At 46.3% G+C, this 23,974-nt stretch overlaps 3 protein-coding genes across 3 annotated transcripts; 2 read left to right on the top strand and 1 right to left on the bottom strand.

Annotated features, from left to right (window-relative positions):
* Positions 1-89: 89 nt before the first annotated feature.
* zgc:113363 (uncharacterized protein LOC791449 homolog) lies at positions 90-4,134 on the bottom strand. Its single transcript, XM_061073993.1, has 5 exons — positions 4,048-4,134; positions 3,403-3,524; positions 3,047-3,181; positions 2,752-2,958; positions 90-709 (listed from the first exon to the last, which is right to left on the bottom strand). The coding sequence occupies exons 2-5, from the start codon at positions 3,521-3,523 to the stop codon at positions 432-434; spliced, it is 741 nt and encodes a 246-aa protein (XP_060929976.1). The 5' UTR covers position 3,524; positions 4,048-4,134; the 3' UTR covers positions 90-431.
* A 1,680-nt stretch (positions 4,135-5,814) lies between these two features.
* Positions 5,815-12,292, top strand: cxxc1a (CXXC finger protein 1a). Its single transcript, XM_061074098.1, has 14 exons — positions 5,815-5,886; positions 5,967-6,127; positions 6,471-6,571; positions 8,365-8,513; positions 8,709-8,864; positions 9,074-9,256; positions 9,331-9,432; positions 9,503-9,720; positions 9,803-10,010; positions 10,419-10,529; positions 10,869-10,918; positions 11,018-11,114; positions 11,850-12,002; positions 12,089-12,292. Exons 1-14 carry the CDS (start codon positions 5,815-5,817, stop codon positions 12,233-12,235), a joined length of 1,908 nt encoding a protein of 635 aa, XP_060930081.1. The 3' UTR covers positions 12,236-12,292.
* Positions 12,293-14,240: 1,948 nt separating this feature from the next.
* Positions 14,241-23,106, top strand: hdac6 (histone deacetylase 6). Its single transcript, XM_061073984.1, has 29 exons — positions 14,241-14,303; positions 14,812-14,894; positions 15,232-15,351; positions 15,722-15,807; positions 15,923-16,007; positions 16,084-16,124; positions 16,247-16,343; positions 16,448-16,545; positions 16,629-16,733; positions 16,957-17,025; positions 17,116-17,242; positions 17,465-17,530; positions 17,620-17,679; positions 17,787-17,876; positions 17,966-18,072; positions 18,345-18,412; positions 18,635-18,782; positions 18,863-18,991; positions 19,255-19,423; positions 19,522-19,727; positions 19,825-20,017; positions 20,115-20,264; positions 20,415-20,592; positions 20,676-20,812; positions 20,910-21,134; positions 21,264-21,383; positions 21,479-21,625; positions 21,866-21,994; positions 22,067-23,106. The coding sequence occupies exons 2-29, from the start codon at positions 14,823-14,825 to the stop codon at positions 22,133-22,135; spliced, it is 3,291 nt and encodes a 1,096-aa protein (XP_060929967.1). The 5' UTR covers positions 14,241-14,303; positions 14,812-14,822; the 3' UTR covers positions 22,136-23,106.
* Positions 23,107-23,974: the final 868 nt, after the last annotated feature.

The following is a 23,974-nucleotide window of genomic DNA, read 5'->3' as shown; positions in this document are numbered from 1 at the left end:
TTGGATGTCCTGGCACATAGCTTCAACAAACACGCACTTCCTGTCCCAGCAGGACCAACTTCCTGTCCCACCCAGCCTCGCCCCCCCACCCCCTGAGCTGTCAGTCAGGTTTACTCCTGTCGTCACTCAGAGCTGCACATAGAGTCCATAAGTAGTAGTCTAGAGTAATCTGATTACATGTACTCATGTTACACTGGCACATGTTGATCTTCACATTGTAGCTTTAACTTTTGTCGTCATGATAATAAGAATCATTTAAAACATGAGGAAGTCAAAGTGACTTTGAGGACGTGGTCCCACACGGAGACGCCATCCCAGTCACCATCAGGTCAATCAGGTGACACGAAGATCAGAGTTATGATGTCATCAGTCCTACTGGTCTGGTTCAGTGTCTGTGACCTCATCTTGTAGGCTGCCTCTGATTGGCTGGTCTACGAGGGGAAGCAGAGGGAGCAGCACTCCAGACAGATGTCCATGCAGTCGGACGAGCCACAGCAGTCCTCCAGGATCCCACAGTCCAGCACGGCTTGACACGCCTCCTCCGTGCAGGCCGCCTCCCCCGCCGCCTCCACGCAGCAGCAGCAGCAACCATCAGCGGCGCTGCAGCATCCGGCCCCGCCCACTCCGCACGCTAGACACTCCCCCACTGCAAAACACATGGACAGCGTCTCGCAGAACAGACAGGCCAGGAGACAGTGGACACAGCAATCTGTAGAGACAGAGACAGACCAGGGGACAGTGAACACATCAGACTGTAGAGACAGAGATAGACCAGGGGACAGTGAACACATCAGTCTGTAGAGACAGAGACAGACAGAGACAGACCAGGGGACAGTGAACACATCAGTCTGTAGAGACAGAGACAGACAGAGACAGACCAGGGGACAGTGAACACAGCAGTCCGTAGAGACAGAGACAGACAGAGACAGACCAGGGGACAGTGAACACATCAGTCTGTAGAGACAGAGACAGACAGAGACAGACCAGGGGACAGTGAACACATCAGTCTGTAGAGACAGAGACAGACAGACCAGGGGACAGTGAACACATCAGTCTGTAGAGACAGAGACAGACCAAGGGACAGTGAACACATCAGGCTGTGGAGACAGAGACAGGCTGAGACAGACAGAGACAGTGAACACAGCGATCTGTAGAGACAGACCAGGGGACAGTGAACACATCAGTCTGTAGAGACAGAGACAGACAGAGACAGACCAGGGGACAGTGAACACATCAGTCTGTAGAGACAGACCAGGGGACAGTGAACACATCAGTCTGTAGAGACAGAGACAGACCAGGGGACAGTGAACACATCAGACTGTAGAGACAGAGACAGACAGAGACAGACCAGGGGACAGTGAACACATCAGTCTGTAGAGACAGACCAGGGGACAGTGAACACATCAGTCTGTAGAGACAGAGACAGACCAGGGGACAGTGAACACATCAGTCTGTAGAGACAGAGACAGACAGAGACAGACTGAGGCAGTGAACACATCAGTCTGTAGAGACAGAGACAGAGACAGACAGAGACAGTGAACACATCAGTCTGTAGAGACAGAGACAGACAGAGACAGACTGAGGCAGTGAACACATCAGTCTGTAGAGACAGACCAGGGGACAGTGAACACATCAGTCTGTAGAGACAGAGACAGACCAGGGGACAGTGAACACATCAGACTGGAGAGACAGAGACAGACAGAGATAGACCAGGGGACAGTGAACACATCAGTCTGTAGAGACAGAGACAGACAGAGACAGACCAGGGGACAGTGAACACATCAGTCTGTAGAGACAGAGACAGACCAGGGGACAGTGAACACATCAGTCTGTAGAGACAGAGACAGACCAGGGGACAGTGAACACATCAGTCTGTAGAGACAGAGACAGACAGAGACAGACTGAGGCAGTGAACACATCAGTCTGTAGAGACAGAGACAGACAGAGACAGTGAACACATCAGTCTGTAGAGACAGAGACAGACAGAGACAGACTGAGGCAGTGAACACATCAGTCTGTAGAGACAGACCAGGGGACAGTGAACACATCAGTCTGTAGAGACAGAGACAGACCAGGGGACAGTGAACACAACAGTCTGTAGAGACAGACACAGACAGAGACAGACAGAGACAGACCAGGGGGACGGTGAACAGAGCAGTTGATGTTTGAACAGGAGCCAGATGAGCAGCAGGGAGGAGTCCACAGACTGTGAGTGTCTGACAGAGATAAACAGAACGTCCAGAAGATAAACTGACATGCGTCTGTAACTGTCTGTGGATGAGCTGTAAACAACAACACTGATCTTGCCAGAGCAGAGTTTATACTTCATGTCCGGCCTCATGCTGCTCTACAGGCTCCGCCCCTGCTGCTCTACAGGCTCCGCCCCTCGCCTGGATGTTCCCACATGTTCCTGTTTGAACGAGTCGGACCCGACAACCTGCTGCTGCTGCTTCACAAACACCAACTACAGGAAATGTCATTATTTTATGTTTGAAAACATCTTGACTGTTGGTAACAGTAATTACGGATGTTAACATATTACATGTTACCACAGATCAGTGGCCACAGGGGGCGCTGTTGTATGGACACCATTACCTCTGCTGAGGAATTTGTTTTTCCCTTGGTCAGCTTGTTTTTAAACTAAAGTATGAAAACATCGACTGAGTTGTATTGTCGTTGACTCCTCCCACATGTCCAGCGACCACCCAACCACGTGACCACACAACTACAGACTGAAGCTGATTGGCTCACCATCTCCAGCGACCTCCTTGATGTGGGCAGCGTCGCTTTTTATGGAGGCGTGGCTTTTAGTGGAGGACAGACGCTTCTGACTGGCGCTCTGATGATGGTGGGGACGATGGTGATGATGAGGAAGGCTGCAGCTGTGTCTGCTATAGCTAGATGATGGAGGAGGAGGAGCACGGACAGGACCAGGAGACACTGATGAGTCGTCCACACCTGAGACACAGAGAGATGACATCACAGATGACATCAGCGGTGACATCGCAGATGACATCACAAGCGACATGGCGGATGATGATGTTACCTTTCTGTTTGCGGGGAGCTGTGATGGGGTGGGGGGGCAGCAGTCGAGAGACGTCATTGGTGGAGGAGCTGCCTGTCAAAGAGTCATCGCTGAGGTCATCTTCTGACCTATCAGAGGGAGGGGGCGGGGCCTCCTCTGCACAGAAAGGATGTTTAAGTGCCATGTTATCAAATACGACTCCTATTCAGCCAATCACAGAGCTTCAGATCTTGAACTCTATCTGGATAATTCCTGAGCCAGAGGTCAGGTGACCTTCAGGTTGTCCCTTCACGCCAACTTCCTGTGGTTCAGGAAGGACGTGGATCAAAATGTGTGATGTCATCAGAGACATGATGACATCACGATCACTGTCTCACCTGCGTCTTGATGTGGCAGCGTCCCATTGGCTGTTGGCTGACTCGAGATGCATTCCGATTGGTTTGGGTTATGACTGACTCCGCCCTCTGTGGGGTTGGAGGTGTGTGATGTCACTTCCATCCTGCTGATGTAACGTGATCATAAAAACTAATAAGTGGAAATTAACTGAGTACATTTACTTCACTAGATCCATTTTATTGTTCTGTGGACTGACGTCAGATAATTTAAATATCAATCAATAAAACAATTGATGAATCTACTCAGCAGCAAATTAACTCATTACATCAGCTGCACCAGCTGCAACAGCATAATTTATTATATTATACATGATTAATAATAATGATAAACACATTATTTTACATCATCAGAACTTAAGATCAGTAAAAGTTCTGGGTTCTTTTAATAATATAGTTAAAACATTAAAGATAATATCCAGTTGTGTTCTACAGCTCTTGACACAAAAACAATAATACATTAAATCAATTTACTGTGACGGTTATGTTTCACCAATGTGAATTAAAGTTTGTCTGACCAATCTGTCTCTTAAATTAAAGTTAGAAAAAACGAGTTGAGTCTGAGTTAAATTAATAAGAAACATTTTCTAAATATTTTCAGAATAAACGAAGAAACAAAAAGAATCAAACCTGGTTCTTCTTTCGTTCTTCTTCTTTGTCTCTTTTCTCTTAATAAACAGTTTGCAGTTTCGTCCGGAGCGCGTGTAATCGCCTCCTCCTCCGCTTCCTTTAAATACATACTAACACACACACACACACACATAGACACACACACACACGCACACACACGCACACACACACACACACACACACACACACACACACACACACACACACACACACATAGACACACACACACACACACACACACACACACACGCACACACGGTCATGAAGTCCGGTGTCTATTTATTATTGTAAATTAATGTTAACAATGACTTGAAACTAACTGATCGGTTGCGGTAACAATTTTTTTTATCAGTGATGATCATGGAGAAGAAGAAGTGATGAAGCGGAAGCAGCAGATAAACCTTGCACAGTTATTTTTAATACTTTAAATTTGAAAGAATAAAAAAGTCACAGACCTTATTCACGTATTTTCTGATCAAATCAATATTTCAGTTATCACCTGTGAAAATAATAAAGAGCGAAACACGAGAGATGGAATATTCTGGGTTATTATTATTGATTATTATTGATCAGATTATTACTGGATTCTTACTTGTGTTGTCGCTCACTGACGTGGTTCTGTGTTCCGGTGCTGCCCCCTGTTGCACAGACAGAGAAGTGCAGCAGTGTCAGTCAGGCCTGTAGGTGTCGCTTTATTTCCCGCACAGAGAAGAAGAAGAAGAAGAGAGTGAAGATGAAGATGATGATGATGAAGATGGTGATGAGGAGGGGGAGACAAAGAGTCTCCTGCAGATCTGATGGGAAATAAAAAGGCTCTGAGGGGACAGATGGAGGTGAAGGTCTGACTCCACGTCATCATGGTGAGTGTGACGTCTGATCTTCCCTGTGATGCACGGGACCACCGGAGTCTGTGAGAGGGGGGTCCGGACCCGCAGACCCGGTCTGAGGGGGTCTGGGTTTGTCGTTAGTGATGTGGTTTCTGACCCGGGTCTCTTGTGCAGAGAAAAACCTTTTTATTTGTCTGGACCTGTCGAGTTCTCCTCATGAGTCTGATCCAGACCTGGTCTGATGGGATCCGGGTCTCTGAAGTCCACTTCTGTGTCCAGCTCAGGTCACAGATCCTGGTCTAATGTGGTCTGGACAGAAATAAAAACTGTGTAATCGCCCTTTAAGTTGTTCTCCTGAGCTCTGGACTGCGATCCAGGATCTGTGGTTATCCAGGTAACATCAGATTTAATAATAAATCACCATGGTAACAGATGATGAACCACTAAAGTTAAGGAGCAATGATTGAACTACGGACCAATCCGATCACTGCAGACATGAGGAGAAATAAAAAAACTCTGATGTTTTATTAAAAATGATACAAAGACTGTTTATTATTTCTCATCATGATAAATTAACATTTGAGTCGGACTGAGCTCATCACATCTTCACGTCTCCTCTGGTTCAGCAGCAGAAACAATCTTTTTATCTGCATCACATGTTTATAATAGTTTATTTATCATCAGACAAAATAAACTGAGTTATAACTTTAATAAAATTACTGTTTTTTTAGAGTTAATCTTTAGTTATTTACATTAAAGATTGAATTCATATCTAATGTTTCTTTCTTCTCATGTGATCATTGTTTATGTGTCACTTTGTTCAACATCACTTTTGTTTGTAGCTGTTACTGAAGCCACCAACAGGTGTCACTGTTTCTTCTTATATTAAGAACTTAATGGTTCTGACAATGTTCGTAAGTCACGACTTCTCCTCTGCTACATGAACACGCTTGTAGCTGGATACCAGTTCCCAGTCGAGAACCAGCTTCATCTGTTACCAGGACGATGTCAGGTTCAGTGAAGCATGATAAAGAAAACAGACCCTGGATATGTTGAACTCCTTTCATCTGTTTCCTGTTTGTTGTGTTTCAGTCTGAGGAGGCAGCGACCGAACTGGGCCCTGAAGAGGAGGAGGGAGGACGTGAAGATGAAGGTGAAGAGGGAGGAAGAGGAGGAGCACGGGTTGCCTTGGAAACCCGCAACTCCCCTGTTTACTGCGTCTGCAGGAAGCCAGACATCAACTGTTTCATGATGTAAATAAAGTTTTGACAAAATGTTTTAAACAACAGACGAGTTCTTGAAAACTAACCTGTCTCTCTCTCTCTCTACCTGTCTCTCTCTACCTGTCTGTCTGTCCCTCTCTCTCTCTACCTGTCTGGCTTTACCTGTCTCTCTGTCCCTCTCTCTCTCTACCTGTCTGACTGTCCCTCTCTCTCTCTACCTGTCTGGCTTTACCTGTCTCTCTGTCCCTCTCTCTCTCTACCTCTCTCTCTCAACCTGTCTGTCTGTCCCTCTCTCTCTCTACCTGTCTGTCTCTACCTGTCTCTCTGTCCCCATCTCTTTCTACCTATCTCTCTCTACCTGTCTGTGTGACAGAGGGTGCGACAGCTGTTCTGAGTGGTTTCATGGAAGCTGTATTGGAGTTTCAGAGAAAGCAGCTAAAGCCATCAGAGTGTGGTACTGTCCGTCCTGCAGAGGTCAGTGATCTCTGATAACTGCTAACGTGTCAGTCAGTGTTAACCATCATCTGTCAGTTAACCATCATCTGTCAGTTAACCATCATCTGTCACTGTTAGTTAACCATCATCTGTCAGTTAACCATCAGCTGTCAGTTAGCCGTCCGCTGTCAGTTAACCATCAACTGTCAGTTAACCATCACCTGTCAGTTAACCATATCTGTCAGTTAACCATCAGCTGTCAGTTAACCATCAGCTGTCAGTTAGCCATCAGCTGTCAGTTAACCATATCTGTCAGTTAACCATCATCTGTCAGTTAACCATCAGCTGTCAGTTAACCATCATCTGTCAGTTAACCATCATCTGTCAGTTAACCATCATCTGTCAGTTAGCCGTCCGCTGTCAGTTAACCATCAGCTGTCAGTTAACCATCAGCTGTCAGTTAACTATCATTTGTCAGTTAACCATCAGCTGTCAGTTAACCATCATCTGTCAGTTAACCATCAGCTGTCAGTTAACCATCAGCTGTCAGTTAACCATCAGCTGTCAGTTAGCCGTCCGCTGTCAGTTAACCATCAGCTGTCAGTTAACCATCAGCTGTCAGTTAACCATCATCTGTCAGTTAACCATCATCTGTCAGTTAGCCGTCAGCTGTCAGTTAACCATCATCTGTCATTTAACATATCTGTCAGTTAACCATCAGCTGTCAGTTAACCATATCTGTCAGTTAACCATCATCTGTCAGTTAACCATCAGCTGTCAGTTAACTACCATCTGTCAGTTAACCATCATCTGTCAGTTAACCATCATCTGTCAGTTAACCATCAGCTGTCAGTTAACCATCAGCTGTCAGTTAACCATCATCTGTCAGTTAACCATCATCTGTCAGTTAACCATATCTGTCAGTTAACCATCAGCTGTCAGTTAACCATCAGCTGTCAGTTAACCATTATCTGTCAGTTAACCATCATCTGTCAGTTAACCATCATCTGTCATTTAACCATCATCTGTCAGTTAACTATCAGCTGTCAGTTAACTATCATCTGTCAGGGAACCATCATCTGTCAGTTAACCATCAGCTGTCAGTTAACCATCATCTGTCAGTTAACCATCATCTGTCAGTTAGCCGTCCGCTGTCAGTTAACTATCATCTGTCAGGTAACCATCATCTGTCAGTTAACCATCATCTGTCAGTTAACCATCATCTGTCAGTTAGCCATCAGCTGTCAGTTAACCATCATCTGTCAGTTAACCATATCTGTCAGTTAACCATCATCTGTCAGTTAACCATCATCTGTCAGTTAACCATCATCTGTCAGTTAACCATATCTGTCAGTTAACCATCATCTGTCAGTTAACCATCAGCTGTCAGTTAACCATCATCTGTCAGTTAACCATCAGCTGTCAGTTAACCATCAGCTGTCAGTTAACCATCAGCTGTCAGTTAGCCGTCCGCTGTCAGTTAACCATCATCTGTCAGTTAACCATCACCTGTCAGTTAACCATAGCTGTCAGTTAACCATCAGCTGTCAGTTAACCATCAGCTGTCAGTTAACCATCAGCTGTCAGTTAACCATCATCTGTCAGTTAACCATCATCTGTCAGTTAGCCGTCCGCTGTCAGTTAACCATCAGCTGTCAGTTAACTATCATTTGTCAGTTAACCATCAGCTGTCAGTTAACCATCAGCTGTCAGTTAACCATCATCTGTCAGTTAACCATCAGCTGTCAGTTAACCATCATCTGTCAGTTAACCATCATCTGTCAGTTAACCATTATTTGTCAGTTAGCCATCAGCTGAATGTTCTGTCTCAGACAGAAACTCGTCTCTGGAGATTAAATACCGTCCGAAGAAGATAAAGGAAAAGGAGGAGAAAGAGGCGGGGCCAGATGGAGACGACACGCTTGAGGCAGATGGAAGCTCCACCCCCCACCCTAAGATGGACAGGAGGAGGAGCTCTCAGGTAACCAAGCAACTGGGCTGGTAGGGGAAGGGGCCCAGAGGTGGGTGTGTCACAAATCGGCACAGGCAGCAGTTAACATGGATGATTGTGTCATTTCGGCTCAAAGCAGCCACACAACGACTCTTCACCAGATGTCGGACGAGATCTTGTAGCGACAAGTCTTCTCTGGTCACGTGATCTTTGTTTCTGTTGCAGATCAAGCGTTCGGCCAGGATGTGTGGAGAGTGCGAGGCGTGCCTGAGGACGGAGGACTGCGCTCAGTGCGACTTCTGCAAAGACATGAAGAAGTTTGGAGGTCCCAACAAAATCCGACAGAAGTGCCGACTCAGGCAGTGTGAGGTCCGAGCGAGGGTGAGTGGTCACAGGATTTGAGTGTTTCCTTAACTGAAATCCGGTCCAGACATCCAGTCCAGGTTTTGTTGTTTTGTCGGTTCCATGTTTTGGCAGATGATGGGGTTGAACCATCATGCTTCTTACATTCCGACCCCTGCGTAAGACAGGTGCAGGTTTCCTCTTGTCGTCAAACCTGATGCTAGGTTCCCGTTCCTCTTTCTGAGCAGAAGATGCTTCGGGTCCGAGACGAGGAGATGGCTCGGAGCGGCGCCAGGGGGCGGAGCCTTTTGAGGACAGGGTCAGGGCATCAGACAGACGATGATGAGGATGATGAGGAGGAAGATGAGGTTTTCAGCGAGAGTGAGCTGGAGCTTTACGAGCAGTACAGAGCTGCCGGATACAGAGACATGGTCAGTGAGCGTCTCTGACCAATCAACTGTCAGAACAGCCACTTCCTGTCAATTGATGCGTCTTCCTGTTGCAGGTGTGGCACAGCGAGGACGAAGACACTCAGTCAGACTCTCCGAGGAAGAAGGCGGTGAAGGTGAAACACGTGAAGAGACAAGAGAAGAAGCCGGAGAAAAAGGTGAGGACGTCATTTAATCCTCTAATGATGTCACTGATGATGTCACTAACACTCCCATAATGTCCTGTAGAAGACTGTGTCCGTTCCTAAAGAGGAGGTGAAGCCACGGCGCCACAAAGCGAAGCAGCGGCACAAGGAGCGCGTGCGGCACAGCGAGCGAGCCTTAGAGGGCGGAGTCAAAGAGGTGGGCGGGTCCGTGAGGCAGTGTCTGGGTCCAGGATGTGTGGAACCAGCGAGGACCAGCTCTAAATACTGCTCAGATGACTGTGGGATGAAGCTCGCCACCAAGTGAGTGAAGAGACACCTGAACAACAGGGAAGACAAGGATGTCTCCTGGACTCTGGACACCGTCTTTTTGTCTTTGTTTCAGTCGTATCTACGAGATCCTGCCTCAGAGGATCCAGCAGTGGCAGCAGAGTCCGTGCATTGCAGAGGAGATGGGGCGGAGACAGCTGGAGCGAATCAGGAGGGAGCAGCAGGCGGCGAGACTCCGCCTCACGCTGATGGAAAAACGTTTTCACGAGCTCGAAGGCATCATCGCCAACGCCAAACTGCAGCAGGTCCAACAGCATGAGGAGGTACGAGACACGGAGTCTGTCTGACCTGTCTGTCTCTATCTGACCTGTCTCTCTCTGTGTGACCTGCCTGTCTCTATCTGACCTGTCTGTCTCTCTGTGACCTGTCCCTCTCTGTGTGACCTGCCTGTCTCTCTGTAACCTGTCTGTGTCTCTTTCTGATATGTCTGTGTCTCTGTGACCTGTCTGTCTCTCTCTGACCTGTCTGTCTCTATCTGACCTGTCTGTCTCTCTGTGACCTGTCCCTCTCTGTGTGACCTGCCTGTCTCTCTCTGACCTGTCTGTCTCTATCTGATCTGTCTGTGTCTCTGTGACCTGTCTGTCTCTCTCTGACCTGTCTGTCTCTATCTGACCTGTCTGTCTCTTTCTAATCTGTCTGTGTCTCTGTCTGACCTGTCTGTCTCTCCTCAGGTGACTGAAGGTGACGGTGATGACACTGACCTTCAGATCTTCTGTGTGTCCTGCAGTCACCCCGTCAACCCAAAGGTGGCGCTGAGACACATGGAGAGATGCTATGCTAAGGTCAGTGTCCAGTGTGTGGACATATTTTTTGTCTTCTAGCAGAAAGACACTTGAGGACCCTTGTGTCCAGTGGTTGGAGGAGACAGTGGGAGGTCTTGGTGTGACACGGATGATGACATCATTGTGTACATGTCTCTGGTTTTTAGTTTGGTCCCATCTGCTAACATGCAGGTGTTGGGGTTTATGACCTATACTGCAGCCGACCACTAGGGGAAAACATTTTGGCTTCAATGCATGGAACTGTCGTATCATCCATCTTTATTTACAGTCTATGATGTTGCCACGACTGATCACACCTGTCTGTCTCTCTGCCTGTCTCTCTTTCTGCTTGTCTAACAGTATGAGAGTCAGACGTCGTTCGGCTCCATGTACCCAACACGTATAGAAGGGTAAGTCCTTCCTGTTTGTCTTTCGCATTAGAAAAGTGTTGTTATGGTTGAGTAGACCTTTAAACCTGTCTGTCTCTCATGTGTGTGTCTGTCTCTCAGAGCCACCAGGTTGTTCTGTGATGTGTATAACCCTCAGAGTAAGACGTACTGTAAGCGGCTGCAGGTTTTATGTCCTGAACACTCCAGAGATCCAAAGGTAAGTTTCCCTCCACACCAGCAGAGGGGGCTGTTTCATTTCTCTCCTCTTTGAAAAAGTTTTTTAATAAAGTTTGAGTCCATTAACTACACTTCCTCTACGTGTTCACTTCCTCTGCATCCTTATTACACTTCCTCTTCATATTATTACACTTCCTCTGCATGTTAACCATACTTCCTCCACACGTTAACTACACTTCCTCCTGTCGGCTGCATCCTACATCGGCCGTGTAGATCGCGTTGTCTGAACCATAATGACACGTTCTGGTCCTATTGCGTCACCAGCTTGTCCCGCCCTTACAGCCGTCGCCTAGCAACAGAGCTAAAGACAGGAAAGTTCTTTTTTGGTTTAAAATGTTGAAACAATGTTTTTTCGAGTGTGTAATGGTAGCTGTTCTGTTGAGTGCTAGCGTACAAAATATATATTCATTCAGTTTTTTGCCTCTCTTGCTGCCGCCATTTCATCATAACAGTTGAACACAGAAGCACAATGAGTCATGGGATACGTTGGATCGGGAAGGTTCCATGCACAGGAGGCTTCGGACGGGACAGTGTAGTCGCGCTGCTGTGATGCAATCAGTCTTTAAATACATCCTCCGATGGATGACGCAATCTCAGAGTCTCAAATTCTCAGATTCAAAATCACAGACCTTTATTGACACATTAAATAAAATTCATAGTCTTCAGAAACTGATTTTTGTATCAGAGCACAAGATTCTGTCTCTCAACACATCAGGTCCCGGCTGACGAGGTCTGCGGCTGTCCTCTGGTGAAAGACGTCTTCGAGCCGACCGGAGAGTTCTGCCGCGTTTCTAAGAGGAAGTGTAACAAACATTACTGCTGGGAGAAACTGCGCCGGGCAGAGGTCGACCTGGAGCGAGTCCGAGTGGTACGCACCAAAACAACTCTGTTAACATCACTGACGCCGGCGTCACGGCTACGACTGACCACATGATGTCCCTCTCTCTCTGGCAGTGGTACAAACTGGACGAGCTGTTCGAGCAGGAGAGGAACCTGAGGACGGCCATGACCAACCGAGCTGGTTTACTGGCTCTGATACTGCACCAGACGATCCAGCACGACCCAATCACCACTGACCTGCGCTCTGCCAAGGACCGGTAGACAGGTGAAGACAGACAGGTAGACAGGTGAAGACAGACAGGTAGGGACTGACAGGTAGACAGGTGGAGACAGACAGATAGACAGGTGAAGACAGACAGGTAGACAGGTGGAGAAAGACAGGTAGAGACAGACTTCTAAACTTCCCTGAGAGGATTTTATCAGTATTGTGTGTTTTTAATGTGTTTGTGAGTTTTTCAGAAGCACATTCCAGTGTCTTGTGATTATCACCTCACGTCTCTGTCGTAATAAAACACAGACGATCTCATGAATACAAAATAATCTGATCCTGAGAAACAGGAATTTAATCATTCAGATCAGAACAAGATGTTTTAGTTTGTTGGAAACACAATCCTTAAATATGACATGTGTGGAGGGGAGGGGCTGGGAGAGGATCAACCAGCGCAGGTGCTGGGCAGCAGCAGTTTCTGCTTCTTAGCTGGAACCTCGGCTTTGCAGCTCGACATCTCTCGTGAAGTCTCAACACACCGTGTGTCTCAGTCCTGAGTGAGTCTCTTGTGTCTCTGTCCTCTGTGCATGTCTCAGTGAGGCAGCTCAGCCGCCACCTTTTAACCTGAGGATCAACGAGCTAACAGCTCTCCTCTGGTCCAGGTGAAGGTGCTCTCCCAACCCCCCCACCTCCACAATATGTTACATTAGATTAATATTTAGATCTTTTCATTCTGAGAAGCTGATTTTGTAAATATGAGCTCATTTTCAAACAGTATTAACTCTCCCTTGCCCACAATCCCTCACCGAGCTGCGCCTGCAGGTGAGCTGACTTCAGACTGAGCTTCACTGAACGAGTGAAGGTTTGTGATGTCGTCTGCAAAGATCAGAACCAGAAGAAAACTGAAACTTTGACATGTTTTTATTGTTTTTAAAAAAAATGTATTTTATTCAAATGTTTTCTGCCTCATTTTATATCAGTGTTTTTATACTTTGTTTTTTTGTTCAACCTGATGTTTCATTAAAACATTAAAATGTGTGATCTATTCATTGATCGTGATCATGATCAGCAGCAGACGTGTGAGTTTGTCAGCACCAATTATAAATATTCAGTTTTGTGTTGTTACAATATTTTGTATATATCATTATCTTTTCATATAAACAAAATAAATCAGAGAAATCAATAACTACCAACTTTAAAAACAGACAAAGGAACAAATCACATGGAAAACAGAAACATAACATACAGAAAACCAAGTATCACTAATACAATCACGTTTACCGCTGTGTGTTTGTGTGTTTGTTTGTGGGATCACACACTGACCACTGGGCAGATTACCATCTAATCTGATGGAGGGATGTGGTTCAGGGTCAGGACTGGGATTTGATGCAGATCTGGATCAGGAGGTGGATTCAGGGTTTTTCTATATTTTCTTTTACATTGTGGGATGGATATTTTCTCAGAGAATAATCCATGGATCTTAAAAAGGAACAATCAGACATATTTAGAGGCCTGATATTTATGATGTGTGTGACTTGGTGCAGTTTGAATGAATTTAAGAAGGAAAGAGATCTACTACGAGTGTTGTTTTCGCTCTATATCAGTTTAAATAACAGAAGAAATCAATTTACTATAGTCAGTTAAAATAAAGATACTAAATGAAATTACTTCAATTTGAAAATAAATTAAAAACATATATAATATATGATACATAGAAATGTGCTCACATGAGTATGTAATTTTTTAATAATTTAACATTGAATAGCTCACACAAACATAAAAACTTGAGGCAACACAACTAAGGAAATATGATGTAAACATACACCGGTAAATGCATAAGATTAACATGATGAAATGAAATGAATGAATAATTTAAACATTTAATAATAATAATCTTACGAGTCACATGGTTTGTTTTTGATTTGGAGCATTGAATAGAATGAATCTTAAAATCAAATCAAATACAAACACTGAAGGATTTGAGTTTGTTCTCGAAGCTTGCTATTGGTCCCACGGTACGTGACGTCAGTCGATGGCGCTCTGTGACGTGTAGGGTGTGCGACAGTGACACTCCCCAGATTCCGCTCAGACAGAAACAACAGAGAGACACAGAAAGAGAAGGTGAGTGAGTCCCTGTGTCTTCATGTCCTCAGGTGAGACAGACAGACAGCTCTGTTAGCACCGCGGCTAACACGTTAGCTCAGCTACACTTCAGAGTGACGACACGGACACGGTCCCGGTCCTCTGTGGACATGACTGTGGACATGACTGTGGACATGACTGTGGACATGACTGTGGAAAGGGATTGTGGACAGTGGCTGTGGACAGTTGTAACGAACATGACTGTGGATATGAGTGTAGACAGTGGCTGTGGACAGTGGTTGTGGACAAGTCTCTGGACAGTGGTTGTGGTGGACAGTTGTCCTCTGACAGTCGTCCTTGTCTCCAGATGTGTCAGGATTAATGAGTTGCTGTCAAACAGAGTGTGAACCTGCAGACATCCAGTGTAAGCCTGGGGACAGATGTGGACAATAAAGGACAATCTCAGTGTGTGTTGTGTGGATCTGAGCATCTTTCTGTGTTGTGTGTCGTATTTGACATTTGTCTTCTTCTTGTGTGTCTGTCTCAGGCGGATCAGAGATGAAGTCTGAACCGGATCCTCCAGGATCTGGATCTAAGCCAACCAGGAGATCTCCTCGGGTGTCCCCTCAGGTCAGAAACACACTCACTCACTCACACTCAGACACACACTCACTCACAATCAGATAACAAACTCACTCACACTCAGACACACAACTCACAAACCCTCAAGTGGCCCCTGACAGTAACAGTGACGGATTAACCTGAGCAGCAGTCAATCATATACCAGAGCTGGAATTTGACCTGATGTGTCAGAGTACACACACACACACACACACACACAAACACACAAACACACACACACACACACACAAAAAAAACACACACACACACACAAAAAAAACACACACACACACGTCCGTCTTAATTTGAGCTGCTTGTGTTTGAATGTTGGTCTGTTTGGTTTCAGAATGATGGAAAGGAGACAAGAAGAGGAGGAGAGAGTCTCAAGGAGAAGAAGAGGAGAGGAAAAATGGACAGAAGCAGAGATCAGACGGAGGACGAGCTGACCAACAGGCTGCAGACACTGGTAAACTCAACAACTTGTGTCTGTGTGTGTGTGTGTGTGTGTGTGTGTGCGTGTGTGTGTGTGTGTCCTTAACTGTTTATACTAAACATTAACTCAGACTCAGTTTGAGAATCAGAAACTGTCTACAGACATGAACTCTGACAAGTTCTATCTGGACACTTTCTGTAGTTTGTGTTTCACTTATAAAGAAGCAGAAGGAGATTTTCACAACAACAGACAAATGTCCACAGCAACTGACTCACAGAGAGACTCTGTGAAATATCCTGAAAATATCTGGACATTAATGCATATCTTAAAACAGTTTGTGTGTCCTAAGAGCTAAACAGACACAAGTGTGTATTTTGATATCTGTGTATTGGTGTGTGTGTAGGACCTGTCCAGCAGATCTTCAGTCAGTGGTACTGGTCTTGTTTACTCTGACATCTTCACTCATCATCAGAACCTGTGGGAACCAAGGTAACTGACCCCCCCTCCACCCCCACCCCACCTGTCTGTGTGTTACATATGAAATATTAATGTAAAATGTCTCTGTCACATGACAACGATCAGCTGACTCTGTTGTTGTTGTCAGTCATGTAGAGAGTCCAGACAGAGTGACGTCCATCATGAAGGAGCTGGAGACACAAGAGCTGCTGTCTCACTGCATCAGAGTGGAGGTTAGACTGCCTGTCTGTCTGTCTGTCTGTCTCTGTCTCTCTCTCTGTCTTTCTAACACCTGTCTTGTTGTTTCAGCCCAGAGAAGCTACAGAGGACGAGCTGCTTCTCGCTCACAAGTGAGTCTGAAAAATAATAATAAAACTAACAATCCTGGAAGTGATTTATTTATTCGACTGTCCTCTAACTGACTCTGCTGTCCTTTACTGTCCTCTGAATGACTCTATTGTCTTGTTTGTAGGAAACCTTATGTGGACATGATCAAATCGACTCAGACGATGTCAGAGAATGAACTACACACTCTGTCGGAGAAATACGACTCTGTTTACCTGCATCCTGTAAGAACACACACACACATACAGACCCAGCAGTAACATAAGACAGTATGTGGGATCCCTGTAGAGCCCTGTGAAACTGTGTGTGTGTGTGTGTGTGTCTGCAGGAGTCCTTCGAGGTGTGTGCGTCTGCGGTGGGTTCGGTGCTGCAGCTGGTTGACCGGGTGATGACCTCTGAACTCAGGAATGGATTCGCTGTCATCAGGTAAAGCGGCAGCAGCTCATCGTGCTGCGTTCAGGTGCAGCCGGTCCCTGAACGCATCATCAGTAACACTCTGTCCTCCTCAGGCCTCCAGGTCATCACGCTCAGGCCAACGAGCCGAACGGATTCTGTTTGTTCAACAGCGTCGCCATCGCTGCTCGCTACGCTCAGGTCAAGCACTCAGCCAGCAGGTGTGTGTCTGTGTGTGTGTGTGTGTGTGTTTGTGTGTGTGTGTCATCAATCAAGTCAGACATCTAACAAAAATTAAACCAGAGGATTAAAAAAATATAAGAAGAGGATGTTACAGTCTGAGATGTGCCATCAATAAAATTAATAAGATTGTGTCTGTGTGTCTGTGTGTCTGTGTGTTTGTGTGTTTGTGTGTTTGTGTGTGTGTGTGTGTGTGTGTGTCAGAGTGTTGATAGTGGACTGGGATGTGCATCATGGCCAGGGGATCCAGTACCAGTTTCAGGAAGACCCCAGGTAAACTGTTCATCTTCTGTTTGTGTTTCCAACTTTACAAACTTTAATGTCACTAACAACACAACACAACACAACCCCCCCCCCCCCCAGTGTCCTGTACTTCAGCGTCCACCAGTACGAGCAGGGATCTTTCTGGCCTCACCTGGCCGAGTCTGACGGGGGGTTCGTGGGCAGTGGACGAGCAGAAGGACTAACCATGAACCTGGCCTGGGACAAGGTGAGAGACATGTCCCACAGCTGGGTGTCCTCATCTGAGGCTACAGTTATCTTAATTTATCTGCTTCCGTGTTCAGAGAAACGATTCTGACAAAATTACAGATGAACTAGATTAAATAGAAAAGGACTCGATTACTTTCAGTCATTTGATTGCCCAAAATAAATGTTGCCATGGAAACAGATGCAGTTTCTCTCTTTTCTTCTCACCTGTTCTTTCATTCAGACGGGGATGACTGATGCTGATTACATCACTGCTTTTCAACAACTGCTGCTGCCTGTCGCCTACGAGGTTACACACACACTCACACAATACACACACACATGTCTCATTCATATATAGTTATAATGTTATTAATCATGTTGTGTGTGTGTGTTCAGTTTCAGCCTCAGCTCGTTCTGGTCTGTGCTGGATTCGATGCTGCAGTCGGTGATCCAAAGGTTTGTTATTGATCTGTGATTCGTTTTATTACTGTGTTTACACTGATCTAACTCTGTGTGTTTGTGTTTGTGTTTGTGTGTGTGTGTGTGTGTGTGTGTGTGTTCAGGGGGAGATGTGTGTGACTCCTCAGTGTTTCCATGTTCTGACTCACATGTTGATGAGTTTGGCTGAAGGTCGACTGGTTCTTGCTCTCGAGGTAAAATCATGATGCATAACACACACACACACTCACACACAAACACACACACACACACACTCACACACTCTGTCTCACTCGCTGTGTAGGGAGGTTATAACCTGCAGTCGACAGCAGAGGGCGTTGCAGCCTGTGTCAGAGCTCTGCTGGGAGGAGCCTGTCCTTCTCTGACCCCGCCCACTGCTACATCTGACAGGTGAGTAACATGACAAACCTCAGTCTTTGTATCCCAGCATGCATTTCACTCGATATTCTGTTAAAGTCTTCGCTGTACAGCTGACGTCCTGTAAGTCATGTGTCTCTCTCTCTGTCTCTCTCTCTCTCTCTCTCTCTCTCTCTCTCTCTCTCTCTCTCTCTCTCTCTCTCTCTCTCTCTCTCTCTCTCTCTCTCTCTCTCTCTCTCTCTCTCTGTTTGTCTCTGTCTCTGTCTCTCTGTCTGTCTGTCTCTCTCTCTCTCTTTCTCTTTCAGTGCCCTGAAGTCGCTCTCTCGGACTGTTAGTGCTCAGTATCCACACTGGGCGAGTCTGCAGGTGCTGGGTAAGATACACACACTGGAGGAGGGGAGGGAAGGGGCGGGACTCAAGTCTTATGACAGTCTGAAAACGATCCACCTGTACATTCACACCTGTAATAGAATCCGGTGTAACTCTGTCTCACCTCACATCCGACCAATCATCATTTTACTGTTCCTTTAAATGTTCCGAACGCCCCTGACTGAGGTTTACTTCCTGAATTTCTCTCTTCCTGTCTTCTGTGCAGGAGGCGTCTCATTGGCTGAGGGCAGTGTCATCAGAGCAATGACCGATGAGCAGAGCACGGAGTGGCCCAGCTCCGCCCCCTCTGTTGTCACTACAACAGGTCTGGTTTATGATGAGAGGATGATGGAGCATCTGAACCTGTGGGACGGGTGAGTCTCGTGTCGGCTGCTCGTGTGAGCGTGATGTGGCGAACTTGACGAAATGTTAAACTGTGAATCTTGTTCCTCAGACATCACCCGGAGCAACCGCAGAGAATCGCCAAGATCTTCTCTAAACACCAGCAGCTCGGATTGGTCGAGCGCTGCCAGCGGATACCAGCGCGCCTAGCAACAGAGGAGGAGCTGACCATGTGTCACAGGTACTGAGAATGTTCAGCTGAGGTCAGAGGTGAAGCTGAAGGTCGTGACATCACATGTTCAGATAATGACTCATCAGTATTTTACTTTTACTGAAAACTTAACATTTCCTGTGACCTTTTCAAATTAAATGTCACCTATCATCTCAATGGACAGAAAACTTTAATTTCTGAACATGACTTTTATTATTATTAAATATCCTCAACTGTAGAAATACTCAGTGACTGTGTGTGTGTGTGTGTGTTTGTGTGTGCGTGTGTGTCAGTAAGCAACATGTGAAGCTCATTCAATCGTCGTCGGTGATGAAGTCCAGAGATCTTCATAAACTTGGAGAAGAGTTTAATTCGATTTTCTTCAACAACCAGAGTTTTCATTCTGCTCAGCTTGCGGCCGGAGGCTGTTTTAACGCTGTGGAGAGAATTCTGAGAGGAGAGGTAACACACACGCAGACACACACACAAACACACACACACACACACACACACACAGCTTTAGTTGTAAAGGTGAGCTCTAATCACTGTTTCCTCTGCAGGTGAGTAACGGCGTGGCGATCGTGCGACCTCCTGGACATCACGCAGAGAGAGACTCTCCGTGTGGCTTCTGCTTCTTTAACACGGCAGCGCTCGCTGCTCGCCATGCCCAGAAAATCTCCCATCCTGCCAAACTGAGAGTCCTCATCCTGGACTGGGATGTTCACCATGGCAACGGGACACAACACATGTTCGAGGACGATGACAGGTGAGGAGGAGGAGGAGGAGGAGGAGGAGGAGGAGGAGGAGGAGGACATCATGTGTGATGCAACATGATGATGGATTCTCACTCTCTTTGTCTCCAGTGTCCTGTACATCTCCCTCCATCGCTATGACAACGGGATATTCTTTCCATCGTCAGAGGATGCCGCCCCAAACCGAGTGGGTGTGGCCAAAGGGGCAGGGTTTAACGTCAACGTGGCGTGGAGCGGAGGACGGATGGGCGACTCTGATTACCTCGCTGCTTTTCATCACGTTGTCATGCCAATAGCTACCGAGGTAACACACACACACACACACACACATACACACACACAGACCCACACTCTGAGCAGAACTGACGGTGTTCTCTGATTGGTCGATCCTTTCTCTGCAGTTTAACCCCGGTCTGATCCTGGTGTCGGCCGGGTTCGATGCAGCGCGGGGTGATCCGCTAGGCGGATATCATGTGACCCCTGAGGGATACGCCCACCTCACACACCTGCTGATGTCACTGGCCGGGGGGCGGGTCCTCCTCATACTCGAGGTGATGTCAAACAAAGAAACATGAATTTATGTGAAATTAACGGATGTCATTACTTATTTGGCACAGTGTGACATCACTTCCCGATGATGTCATCGCCTCTGACTCGTGGCAGATGAGCTGTGACTCAATCTCTCGTCTCCGTCTCTTCAGGGAGGTTACAACTTGTCGTCCATCTCTGACTCCATGGCGTTGTGCACCAGCATGTTGCTAGGAGACCCTCCTCCACCCCTTGTAACCCCACTCCCCCCTCCTCATCGCTGTGCTGTGGAAACAATCATCGAGGTCATCCGACACCACGCCCCCTACTGGAGTTCCTTGAGGATAAACAGTCAGTACAGGGAGCGTTTATTTTTGTTCTTTTTGTTTGTCTGTTTGTTTGTTTGTTTATTTTATATCATTCTTGTTCGTCAGTCCCAGAGTCTGTGCGGGCGTCCCTGCCCTCCCCGAAGCATCGTGGGAAACGTAGTTCGAAAGGAAGAGGCAGAAAGTCCGAGCAGAGCGGCACAGATAGACCCCCGCTGCCCCCTGCAGGAGCAAAGGACTTAATGGTGACAGTTCAGACAATAAAATACAACAGGAAGTCAGATCATCAAAAAAACAAACTGCTGTAACCGTGTCTCTACCTGTTGTTTTTTGTCCAATCAGGCGGAGGACAGTCTTGACCAGCTCACTCAGGGATTGGCCAGTTTAGACATCACTCACACTTCAGTCAGTCACACACCTGCAACGTCCACTCCAGTAGGCGGGGCCAGGTCGAAGGTCCGGCCCAGCCCGGAGGTCACTTGTGAGGGTGAAGTAAAGGCGGAGCCCAGCAGTGTAGCCGTATGTGAGCAGAACCAATCAGCAGACAGCACACTGCCAGAGACTCAGGTGATTGGTCCACTTTTCATCTGTAAAATGTCTCATTCATCGCAATAATTCAAGCTCGTACTGTGACATCACAAAGTGACTGGTTAATTTTTCTGACAAATCATTTATTGATCCTTTTAATGGTTTAAGATTGTTGTTCGAGACGAGGCTACTGGAAGAGTGGGGGCGGAGCTTGAGGCAGCGGGGGCGTGTGGTTGGTCGAAGCCTCAGATCTGTGTGGAGCTGACGTGTGCAGGAGGAACAGACGAGGTCAGGAAACATTCTGATACGATGAGTTTGTCCAAGGAGACGGCGATCTGAGATTAACCTGTCTGTCTCTCTCTGTCTGTCTCTCTCTCTGTCAGTCGTCTCTATACGTGGTGGACCCTCTCTCCTGGTGTCCTCACCTGGACTCTGTTAAGCCCCTCCCCTCCACGGGTATAAACATCTTCATGCCGTGTCAGGACTGTGGCTCTGAAGCTGAGAACTGGATCTGTCTCACCTGCTACCAGGTCTCACATCACCTTCGCTCCTGTGACCCTGAGGACCGCCTCTTTCACCTCCTCCTCTTCTCCTCCTTCTGTTCTTCACCTCCTCCTCCTCTTCTCCTCCTTCTCTACTACACCTCCTCCTTTTCTTCCTCACTTTCTCCGCCTGGAGGCTGGAGCCTTGGGGTCTTTTACACACTTTGATCCAGAATAAGTTCACGTTCAAACGGCTGATTCTCTCTCTATGTGTGTGTGTGTGTTCAGGTGTTGTGTGGTCGGTATGTGAACGAACACATGGTGACTCACGGTGTCGTGTCTGAACATCCTCTGGTCCTGAGCTTCTCGGATCTCTCTGTGTGGTGTTACCAGTGCGAGTCCTACATCCACAACCAGGTAAAACCCAATCAGAGCCACTCACCCAGTCTTTCATCTATTCATCCTTTAAATCATCTTCTCTCTCGTCAGGTTCTGTTTGAAGCTAAAAATGCTGCTCACTGTGCGAAGTTTGGAGAAGAGATCCCTCCATGGAGCTGAGAGGAGGAGGAGGAGGAAGTGAAGACAAGAAGGGATGAAGGAGAGGAAGACGAGGGAAAGAGGAGATGATGCCATATTTGTATTTCGGTCTTTTCTTTCAGCAGCTTTTGGACATCTAAGTATGTTGCCATGGAGACCATCAACAGTGGTGCTTTGTGGAAAACGTAGTTGAATTCAGCGACAGCTACGGTGTTTCACATGTTTCCAAAAAGTCACAAAAACGGAAGAAGAAAAGATGTTTTATCTTATGAAGTGTAGATATTCATCAGCAGCAGGTTGTCGGTTCAACCCCTGAAACTGACCAACCACCAGCAGACCTTTGGTGTTTTATTCTGAAAGTTCATTGGACAAATATATCGTCTTTTCTGATGATGTCACAGAGGATCATGCCAAGAACACATTTTATTATTTTTTTCAGTTTGAATTTTATTGTTGTTTTTAATGTTTGCAACACGTGATCAGGACACGTTTAAAAAGATGGAGACATGTCATTAAAAGCACAGATATTCACTCACGTATCCACAGCAACCAAACGTAGTAATAATGTTTGTATCGATCATTTTAGTTTTCTTCTTTTATAGAAAATCTAAAGACTCAGATTTAATGACATCTCGTAGTGAAGCTGCAGATTCCAACCAACTGAATATACAAATATAATATGTTAAAACATCTTGTCTTATAATAAAAACAATATAAACACTGGTTTATAACATATCACATGTAATCAAATAAATGCTGGAGACACTGATGAAAAAAAAACGTTTTTCAGCAATTTTAAAATCTCTTCAGGTGCGTTTGATTCCTTCACATGAGCGTGGCGTGCATCAGGATGAGAGCGTCTGTGTTTGAGGTGCGTTTATTTTGCTGCCTGTGTGGGACAGTGAAGACAGTGTGAGGGTGGTGATAAGAGGCCGTGTGCGCACTGTGCAATACTCTGTTCTTTTATTAAACCTGGTTCCCTTCCTGCATCATGTGACTTCCTGTTTCTTTAAACCATCAAATGTCTCCCTGGTGATGTTTACTTTCATCATGAAGCTTGTGATGAAAGCTTCAGTCTAACAAGTCATTTAGTATCAACCACTGACTTCCTGATGTATCTCTGCCGATAGGAACTCTGGGTAATGTAGGAGAATAAAAATGCATTGTGTCGTTTAGGTCTGCAGATAAATATAATGTGACTGGAGCATGGAGGAGTCTTTTACACTGCTGTAGTTCCTGGCTCCGCCTGCAGGGGGAGGAGGGGGGGAGGTGCTGATATAAAGCATTAGATTCTTCATCATCATCTTCATCATCTGTGACGTTTATTCAGAAGAACCGGAGCCGAGGACGCGAAAAATTCAGCGTTTATAACCGGAGACGATCCGGTGCATCCTCCCATCCTGTAGAGAGAGAGAGAGAGACAGAGGAGGATAGAGAGACAGACAGGGAGGAGAGAGAGAGCGACAGACAGAGGGGAGGAGACAGACAGTCAGACAGAGAGGAGGAGACAGACAGACAGACAGGTGGTCCTCCTCCAGCTGCAGGTTTGTTTCTTATTTTTTTTTACTGAACATTGGGTTTGTTGATGAACGGAAGTGAGGACGTCATCCTCGGTGCCTTATTTATGATTGTTGTGTCGGACGATGATTGAGGTCACGCGCTGACTGCAGCTCTGATTTCAGAGAGAGAGAGAGAGAGAGAGAGAGAGAGAGAGAGAGAGAGAGAGAGAGAGAGAGAGACAGAGAGAGAGAGAGAGAGAGAGAAACTGTGTTGGTGCAACATAACGATGCATTAATCAGATTCCTGATTATTGATCCGTTGATAATCTGTAACTAATTGATTTTAAAATGATTAATAAAT

Source organism: Limanda limanda, chromosome 7, assembly GCF_963576545.1.
Source record: "Limanda limanda chromosome 7, fLimLim1.1, whole genome shotgun sequence".
Lineage (NCBI taxonomy): Eukaryota > Metazoa > Chordata > Actinopteri > Pleuronectiformes > Pleuronectidae > Limanda > Limanda limanda.
This window is presented reverse-complemented; position numbering and strand designations above follow the sequence as displayed.